Source organism: Marmota marmota, unplaced genomic scaffold, assembly GCF_001458135.2.
Source record: "Marmota marmota marmota unplaced genomic scaffold, marMar, whole genome shotgun sequence".
In the NCBI taxonomy this organism is placed as follows: Eukaryota; Metazoa; Chordata; class Mammalia; order Rodentia; family Sciuridae; genus Marmota; species Marmota marmota.
Genome location: NW_025999853.1, coordinates 878646 through 888556, shown reverse-complemented (window position 1 = coordinate 888556; position 9911 = coordinate 878646). Strand labels below are relative to the sequence as shown.

General features: G+C 61.6%; 1 protein-coding gene across 1 annotated transcript in view; it reads left to right on the top strand.

Moving 5' to 3' along the window:
- LOC107139657 (TRIO and F-actin binding protein) overlaps positions 1-3305 on the top strand; it is a 48148-nt gene extending 44843 nt beyond the window's left edge. Inside the window, 4 exon segments of the mRNA XM_048807966.1 lie at positions 30-140; positions 1063-1149; positions 1954-2116; positions 2662-3305. Coding sequence (XP_048663923.1) covers positions 30-140; positions 1063-1149; positions 1954-2115 — 360 coding nt within the window. The 3' untranslated portion in view covers position 2116; positions 2662-3305.
- Positions 3306-9911: the final 6606 nt, after the last annotated feature.

The window sequence follows — 9911 nt, the reverse complement described above, 5'->3', positions numbered from 1 at the left end:
CAGCACCCTCTGAAGGCGCCCCCCCCCAGGAGCTGCACACCCGCCTGTCGGAGGAGATCGACCGGCTGCGCAGCTTCATCGCCTCGCAGGGCACCGGCAACAGCTGCGGGCGCCCCGAGCGGAGCTCCTGTGAGCTGGAGGTGAGGGGTTCCCCGACGCCAGGCACGGTGGCCCCCGGCCCGGGCTGTGCAGAGAGCTCCCTGTGACAGATGGAGTCACCTGCAGCTGGGGACCCAGCCTCCAGGATCAGGCCCTCCCATCCAGTCCTGTCCCGCTGCTTTCGTGAGCCACAATGGCTCCTCTGTAGGATGGCCCAGCGCCTCCCTTACAAGGCAACGTAGAGTGGGAAACTGCGTGAGATCCAGGGTCACCCCGTATTGTAATAGTAACACACAGGTACACCAGGCACCCCGCAGCAGGGCACTTGTGTAAGTCCTTCACCTCCGTTGCCCAACCTCCCAACCCTGGTGAGTTCCATGTCCTCTTGGACAGAGGAGGAGCAGACACGGGGAGGTCAGCACTTTCCTGGGGTCCCCTACTCCTCCTTGCAGGAGCAGGGCTTGAACCAGGCAGGCGGACTCAATCAGAGCCTTTAAGCTGGGCTGGGCTATAGCTCCGTTGGTAGAGAGCTGGCTGCGCAGGTGCAAGGCCCTGGGTTCAATCTCCAGCACACACACACACAAAAAGCTTTCAAGCCTTCCGGGCCCAGCTGGGATTGCAGCCCCCTGGTCAAGTTAGCAGCCCTGCCCCTGGGCCTTGGGGGTAGCCCACCATGGTCACCTAGCTCTGGTTGACCGTCAGTCCACAACACAGCCTCCTTTTGACCTCCTTGCCCCCAGCAAGGAAGGCCTGGTGCTGGGTTGGGGCTGCAGGTACGAGTAACAGATTCCCTTGCACTTGTTGTGGACAGGGTCGGGGGGAGGGACAGAGAAGAGCAGGCTTCCCAGGGAGTCCACCCCGGATGTGGAGCAGGCTCCGAGGCAGCGAGAGGCCCTCTGGGTGCACTGTGGGCCTGGGTGCTCTGGCCTCCGGCCCTGGCTCACCCCGGCGCCCCGTCCCCAGGTGCTGCTGCGAGTGAAGGAGAATGAGCTCCAGTACCTGAAGAAGGAGGTGCAGTGTCTGCGCGACGAGCTCCAGGGGATGCAGAAGGTGGGCACCGGCCTCTGGGGCGGGGGCACAGGGGTGCTTGGGAGACACTGGGTGCCAGGCACCCTCTAGCTCCTCCTCTCCTGAGGCTCTTCTGTGTGTCCCACGAAGGTGTCATTATCCCAGTTACAGATGGAGAGACAAAGGCCAGGAAAGGGGAAGTGACTGGACGAGGCCCACACTTGCTTTCATTTATTCAGCAGGGTTTTGTCTGCTTACTATTATTGAGCGCCTGCTGTGTGCCAGGCACCATGCTGGGTCCTGACAGTGAACAAGCAGACCAAGATCCCTGCCCCTGAGGAGTGCGCACTCTAGTGAGGCCCAGGCCACGTGGCTAGGTGCTGGGGTGCTGGGGTGCAGGCCAGGTCTGCGCCTGTGGCCTGGCTGGCCCACCCTTGGCTGCTACGTCCTGCCCCAACATACTCTGCCAGTTTGGGACCAGAAGTGGACATGTTGGTGGCTCTGGGCATGTGTGAGCAGCATGGGGCTCACCACACTTGAAGAGCCGGCCCCGGCACTGGCCAGGCTGACCTGGTTCTGGTCCCTGCCACTCACTGCCTGTGGTCTTGGGCAGGACGTCACCTCTCCAAGCCTCAGTGCTCACCCCAATGGGATGAGATGACAGTAAACCTGTGTCTCAGGTAGGGCTGGGAGGGGGTGGCCCAGGAGGGGCCCTAAAGGGGCCAAAGTACCAGGCTGCAGAGGGCCTGGCCACCTGGCGCTGTGTGGTCAGCAGCAAGGTGGGAATGTGCCCAGGTCAGGCCCAGTAGGGGGACTTCAGGCCCTCATAGCCACCCCCTCCCCCAGGACAAGCGCTTCACCTCGGGAAAGTACCAGGACGTGTACGTGGAGCTGAACCACATCAAGACGCGGTCAGAGCGGGAGATCGAGCAGCTGAAGGAGCACCTGCGCCTGGCCATGGCCGCCCTGCAGGAGAAGGAGTCCACGCGCAACAGCCTGGCGCAGTAGAGTGAGCGGTGGGCCCTGTGGCGGGCAGCCGTGGGTGTCGGGTCTGGGGGAGGGAGGTGCACCCGCCCCTCCTGCTGCCGGGCCACCTTCCCCCTCTGTGAGTGGTCACCCCCTGGCCACACAGGGTTGTCCCTGGGAGCTCAGAATCAGGCCACGGGCTGCACTGAACTTGTTTGCCTAAGTTTCTCCAGGGCCACTCTGTGGCCTGATTGGGCCACCACGGGGCTATTGGGGATGCAGGAGTGCCACTTTCAGGCGCTCTGCCCCTTCCCAGAGCCACAGGCCAGACCTCAGGGGTGCATTGTGCACACGGGGGTCCCCGCACATCAGGGGTTCTCCTCACTCCTTTCCCAGGGCCCGCCTGCCTGAGTGTCCTCTTCCTCCCAGGCCGTGCAGGCTTCCCAAGGCACACGGGAAAGGCCACGGGCTGTTCGGGAAGCCAGGGTCTGGCGCAGCCTTCAGGAAGGGAGGAGGTGGAAGGACCGACCCCAGGTGGGCCTGCGGCTGGGGCTTCCTGGCCCTCAGCACCCTGTCCTTGCCTTCCAGGTCCTCATGGTCCAGTCCAGCTGCAGACCCTCCAGCCCAAGGGACCAATAGCCCTCTTTCCCTGATGGATGGAGTCAGAAGCCAAGCTTTCTCGCCACCCTGTGGGCCGCGCATGCACGTGTACCAACACACACACACACACACACACACACCACACGTGCACACTCTGCGGATCTGAGCGCGCCCTGCACTGGGTCTTACCTGGCACCTTCTTCAGGATTTTATATGTGAAGAGATTTTTATATAGATTTTTTCTTGCAGAACACTTTATACTTTTTAAAAAGCAATTCCTGGTGGTGTGTGCCCCAGCACTGAGTCCCCTGTCTCTAGTCCCCTGCTGAGGCGTCAGCTGTGGCCCTGCCTGGGGTCACAGAGGAGGCCCAGGCAGCAGCCAGGCAGGTGGCCCTGGTGAGGAGAGGCCACGAGCCAGCACCCTCCTCCTGCCTACCTCCCACTAACTACTTCCTGCCCTGGGTGGACCCACACCCTGGGACTCTGGACAGAGGGACCGAGGAAGCCAGCAGCTGCCCCACGGCCCACCTCCTCCTCCAAGGGGTGCTGGGCCTGGAAACGCTGGCGCCACCCGTGAGGGCGCTTCTCTCCTGCTCTGTGAACCTCCTTAACTTAATAAAACGTTCCAGCAACTCCGGTTCCCTGGGTGGCCAGGCAGCGGGGAATGGAGAGTGGGGTTTCTTCAAGTGGCTTCTTCACCGGCGCCCCATAGCGCCCCACCCTCGTGAGTGGTGGCATGTGGCTTGGAGGGTGGAGTTGAGAAGCCAGTTCTTCCAGGAGCCGAGGATGTGACATCTGAGTGTCCTGCAGTGTCCCGCCCTGACCTGCTGGAGCCGTCTGCTCTCCAACACGGTCCCTAGGGAACCATCAGCACCCAAGTCTGGCACGCCCTGGGGGAAGGCCCTGCACCCAGGCCTTGCAGAGGGTGGGAGCTGAGGCTGCCCTGGCCATGACCCTGGCGGGTCACCCTCTCCGAGCCTCACTTTGCTTTTCCATTAGAGGGCGTTTCCTGCCAACCCCGTTCCTGCATGGAGGACTGGCCTGGAGCTCATGAAAGCTCTGAGCAAGGTGGGCATCGGCCGGCCATGGCCATGGTCACACTGGGCTGGGAGGAGGCCCCACTTCTGAACCATAGAAACTCCACGTTGGGTTGGATCCCAGAGGCCTGTGGGAACTCGAGAGCCCTGCTCGGCCTGCAGTTGCTCTTGGAAGCAGCTTGCACATACGACTTTTCCAAACGGGAAAGTCAAGGAGGGATTCTAAGCAGAAGGAGCCGCAGGAACAAATCCTGAGCCTATCCCTAGTGTGCCCTGGAGGAGAGCGACCCGGGGAAACGTGCCACCCCCTGCCCGGGATTAGCTCAGAGATGGCAGGGAAAGCAGCTCCAGCCAGTGAGGTGCACGGAGGAGTGGGGTGGAGAGGGTCCTTGGGAATGTGTCCCTTGCTGCTTCTTTTTTTTTTTTTTGCGGGGGGGGGGCGGGTACCAGGGATTGAACTCAGGGACACTTGACCACTGAGCCACATCCCCAGCCCTGTTCCTTGCTTCTTAGAGGGGGCACAGGAAAGAAAGCCCCCTCGGCCTCTAGACGGCATTGAGTGAAGTCCTCATGCTGCCGCCATCTTGTCTCATCCATATGCTGGGAATCAGAGAGGAGTCAGGGTCCCCAGGCCTTCAAGTCACCCAGGCTTAGGGCTAACCTGCCTCAGGACCTCTTAGGGGACGAGGAGCATCCCCCACCACTCAGAGATGGAGATCTGCAGCTGGCAGCCCCACCTGAGAGGACCTGAGCCCTTCCTCTCCCTCCTCATCCCCGCCACCTACCCAGGCGGCCCTCACTGCCCCTCCACCGCGCCTCAGTCTGGTTCAGGACCACCATCTCACCTGGGCTGTGGCAGTGTCCTCCCGGCTGGCGTCCCCCCTCCTCCTCCCCAGGGCTCTGGGTGAGTGGGACAGCCCCAGGCCAACGCGGGAAGCAGCTGGCCGGCAGGAGTCAGGAGGCGCCAGGCATCACCATTAGAAGGCCACGCGCCTGCAGCTGGGACACCCAGGCTAGAAGGACTGACCCTATCAAGTGCTGGCGAGGACACGGCTGGGCTGGTTCTGCACAGCTGGTGGGAGGGTGCTCTGTGAGCCACCCAGGAATCAGCCGGCGTTTCACTCCTGTGCACACAGCGGAGAGGAGCCAGCGGGAGCCAGCCCGCAGAGTCAGCGGCTTCATTCAAAGGAGCCCAAATCTGGGGACATAACAGTTGTCCATCAACAACAGGATGAACAAGCTGGGGCGTGTCTGTACACTGTGACACTGTACGGTACAGCAGTGCAAAGAAGAATCCCCACTGCATACAGAAACACTCACGATGAGCAGAAGAGCCGCAGAAGACCACATGTTGCAGGATTCGTCTGCGTGACGTCCAAGAGCAGGCCATGCAAAGCGGGGCGTAGCGGTGCCCGCCTGGAGTCCCAGCCGCTCGGGAGGCTGAGACCGGAGGATTGCCAGTTCAAGGCCAGACTGGGCAACCTGGCAAGACCCTGTCTCCAAGTAAAATAAAACGGGCCGGGTGTGGCCCAGCTGTGCGGCTCTTGCCTGGCGTTTGGAGGCCTGGGTTTGATCCAGGTCACAGAACACAACACCACACAAAGCAAACAGTCGGTGCAACAGCCTTCAGAACGGTGGGTGCCTCGGGGCCGGGGGAGGGGCGCTGCCTGGCAGATGGCACAGAGGAAGTTTCTGGTGCCAGAAATGCCTCTCTCGAGCTGGGTAGTGTCACAGGGCTGTCACAGGGACACCAGTTGGGCTGGGTGTATAAAATGGCTGCTTGAAACACAACAACAAAGAAACACCAAGCCAGGGTTCAGCAGGTGGCCACCTAGAGGACACCCGTAACCTCCGTCACACTGGGAATTGGGCCAAATCCACGTGGTTTGGTGGCAAGTTCTGGACAACAGCCTCAGGCAGCCAGGCCGGAGCTCCGGAAAGAGAAGGGTCAGCCCTGCGGCCGCCCCGCCCACCTGCCCGCCAGCCGGCTCCGTCCTGAGTCACCTCCCGCCCTGGGCCACATTCCTCAGGTGTTAGAGGGGCAGTAATGTCCCCTGGGCTGCGCAGTACTGAAGTGCCCACTGCTCCAGTGCTCCGCGGCCTGTAACCAACCCCACGACCTCGTGGCCCAGGAAGCCCTGTGCTCACGGGGTCCCCTGGGCGAGCCGCTCTCCTGGGCAGTCCTCCTGGTGTCCTTTTACGGTGGCAATCGAGTGGTGGCAGGGGCTGGAGTCGCCAGGAGCCCCCTCTGGGTGCACATCAAGGTGGCTCCTTCGCTAGGGGGTCGGTGCGTCCACCAGGACACGTCCCTCCCTTTCTCCATGTGGCCATCCCTGGCTCTCCTCGCTGCACAGTGGGACGTCTGGAGCCCCATTTCCTACATCGAGACCCGTGGGGCCTCCTGCCTCCTCCAGGTCAGGCTTGGCAACGCTGCAGTGCGGCTCCCACCACGTTGTCCAGGCCGGTTCCAGGGGACAGGATGACAGCAGAGTGCAGGGGCAGAGACGTGGCCCATCCAGAGCCATCTTGCTCCCATGCCTGTCCCCAGCAGCTCCCCCCAGGTCTCCGGGGAGGAGTCTGCGCAGCCCCCTAACACCTGGTCCCCAGGGTCCGTCTTCCCTCTCCTGTCTTCTCCTCCCCGTGTTCTCCCGTGATCCCCTGACCCCTCATCCTTGGCTTTAGTTATTAGGGTGTAGACACCCCCGAGCCTCTGTCGTCACCAGGAAGCCCTATCCCTGGTCCCACCATGGCTCTTGCAGCCCCTGCCTGTGGCACATTCTCTGTTTCCCCCAGACTGTGAGCTCAGGGCCTGATTCACAGGGGACAATTCAACTGGGGACAATTGTGCCACCTCCTACACAGGCTGTTCTGGGGATAAGGGAGGGGAGGAGTGGGAAATGCTTCTGCAGAGTCCCAGTCGCAGCCAGTGGTGATGAAGGTGGATAACGTTGCTGTCAGGGCAGGTGGGGGACCAGGAGACAAGCTGGGCTGGGAAGACCCTGGCTCTGATTCACTTCTGTCTCCAGTGCCCAGCCCAGGGCACGCAGTCTCAGCTAAATGAGTGTTTGTTGACTGACTGACTGACTGACTGACTGGCTGGAAAGGAATCCCACCCAGCCAGGCACAGTTACAGCCTCGGCTCCCCACGAAATGACAAGAGGCTGTGTCTCCCCATAAACCTGCTGGGAAGCCCAGCACTCAGCCTTCGGGGCTGGAGGCTAATGGCAGTTTCCAGAACATGAAGGGCTGGGCTGTAATCCTGAGTCATCCCTGTCATCCTGGCGTCCCATCTGGACTTCAAAAGGGCCCTGTGGGCTCTGAGGCCCAGGGAGGGAGGGCCTTACTTTGATGGAGCGTCTGTCACGTGCAAACTTTATCTACAACATTCCTCTTAATGCGCACAACCCTTTGAAGTATCCATGGATCTCCTCACTTTACAGAGGAGGAAACTGAGGCTCAGAGAGGGCCTCTGACTCAGCCAAGGTCAACAACTCAGGAGGTCTGGCTCCAGAGCCCGGCTTGTCCCTGGTCCCCCGCCTGCCCTGAAAGCAACGTTATCCACCTTCGTCACCACTGGCTGCGGCAGGGACTCTGCAGAAGCATTTCCCACTCCTCCCCTCCTTTAATCCCCAGAACAGCCTGTGTAGAGGTGGCACAATTGTCCCCAGTTTACAGGTGAAGATTTGGGCCAAATCACCTGGTCACAGAGCTGAGGTCCAGGGGTGCCAGTCCCCCAGCCCAGGTGGCCTCCAGAGCTGACCGGGCTCTTCTCATTGCAGGCTGCCCAGAGATGAGGGGCCCTGGGCCCCCACAGGAGCTGCGTATGGAGGGAGGTCGGGAGACCTCCGTGGGCCCTGAGGGGCCACCTCCACACCCGCCGGTTCCTGGAGAAGCAGAGTAAGAGGGTCCTTCCAAAGGCCCAGGACGATGGAGGCCTCTGGACAGGGCAAGAGGGTGTGGGCCCCGCGTGGCTGGCCGCCTCGGGATCCCACAGCTCTGGCCTCACCACATCCCCATGCGGTGCCAACCGCACCTCCCAGAGCCCCTGAGCTGCCGCCCGGCCCCTGCCTGGAGCTCCTCGCCACCCCGCGGCGCCCAGCCAGACCTCCCCAGGGCCGGCCACCCCCGCAGGCCGCAGTAGGGTGAGGTCTCATGGTTGGTCACTCGCTCTGAGTCCTGGCTTGGCCACCCTCAGGCCCGTGTCCTTGGCTGCACGGTCACATCCTCCCTCGGAGCAGGCTGCGGCAGCGCTGGCCAAGGTCTGAGAGGGGCGAGGTGTGCCCCGGCTTCAGCGGGTGGCCCAGCTGCCTTCATGAGGGGGTGCCAGGGGCCCTGCAGAGAGACCCTCGCCTGGGGCCTGGCCTCTGGCTTCTCCTTAGGAAGGCAGGTGCCCCTCGGCCAGGCCCCCACCTCAGGCCTCCCCTCACAGCCTCCCCTGTCCCCTGGGCTCCGGGGCAGGGCGACAGGCCTTCCAGAGGACCGGGAAGGGAGCAGGCCTGCGGCAGAGGCGCCCGCCGGGCGGCCGCGGTCTGTGCAAGAGGAGAATCGGCCCGTGGGGTTTTGCGTGGGTCTGCACGTCCTTAAGACCTCTCCAGAACATTCCACACCCAGGGCCAGCGAACCCGGGGCCAAGGGGCCCTGGCACTCGAGACCTGGCCACCGCGCGGCTGCTTCCTGGGGGAAGGCCGGGCCCGGGGAAGGGGGACCCTTATTTCAGTATCAGGTGCCCTCAGACATTCTGAACTGCTCCCGTGTAGATTCTAATAGAAATAAAGTTTCGTTTTTCTCTTTTAATAATAAAATATCCCAGAAGGACGGTGGTGGGGCCCCAGGGTGCAGCCAAGCCCAGGTTCACGATCGGGCTCCTCCCTGCCTGCTCCTGCCAGCTGCCCAGGAGAGCTCACCCCCGCCCCCAGATGAGGTCACTAAGTGGGGTTAAGTCATGTCCACACCTGCGGAGGGACAGCTATTATCAATGCTGTTAATGTCCTGGTCAAGCCTGTTTCAGGCACCAGGGTGACACAGATAATGGGGGACACACCCTGTCCCAGCCCTCACCCCACCACACAACAACCAGGAAGAGCAGGTGACGCAAACGACCCAGCAGGGGACCCAGGGGAGGCTACCTGGCCTGGAGGTGCCGCCTCCTCCGAATCTTCAAAGATAAACTGGGGACGTTGGAGGGAGGGTGCCTAGGCCTGGGAGCAGAGCCACTAAGACTCATGAAGAAAACTCCCACTGGACTCACCACGTCCTCCCCACACAGAGCTCTGAACACGCTCCATCACAAACACCTAGCACACCCCGCCCCGTCCTGCGCGTCTCTTCTCCTCACATGTCTGTGTATTTGCTTCCAAGGGTGCACAGCAGCTGTGTGACCCCAGGGAAGTCACTCAACCTCTCTGGGCCTCAGGTCCCCCACCTCTTGCATGGCCATAAGTATCCACCATGTAGGGATGTGAGGAGGAGCACCTGGAGAGTGTGCAGGACCATGAGGTTTTCTGTTTTGGTCTTGTTTTTGCTGGTCCTGGGGGTTGAGCCCGGGGTGCTCTCCACTGAGCCACATCTCCAGCCTTTTTGGTCTTTTTGTTCTGAGACAGGGTCCTGCTAAGTCACCCAGGCTGGCCCCAAGCTTTTAATCCTCCTGCCTCCACCTCCCAAGTTGCTGGGATCTCAGGCCCGAGCTGCTGCTGTTCCCAGGAGGATTCCCCACGTGTACGTTAAGGTGTAGAATCAGGGGCTGGGGCGTGGCTCGGGCAGAGGCTTGCCTAGCACGTGGGAGGCGCTGGGCTCCATGTCGGCAGCTGGTGAAAATAAATAAATAAAATAAAAGGCACGTGTCCATCTACAACTGAAAATATCCTCTAAAAAATCCGCATACTCACGTATCTGACCATGTGACGACGTTTCCTTATTTGTCCATATTCCTGGGATATCCTGGTGTTTTATCGGAGGCAGCCATCGTGTGCGAGTGTTGGACACACACACCCAAAAGCCTGTGCGCGCCTATTCACAAGCTCATGCACACGACGAATGTGTGTCCACACACTCTCCTGGCACGAGACGTGCAGGCGTGTGGACGTGTGCACCCCCGTAGGCCACCTCTGCCCTCTCCTGCCACGCTGGCCTCCACACGGGGCACTGAGGACGGAGCCTGCAATACCCTGGGATCTGGGGAAACACGGCCATTGTTGCGTGTGA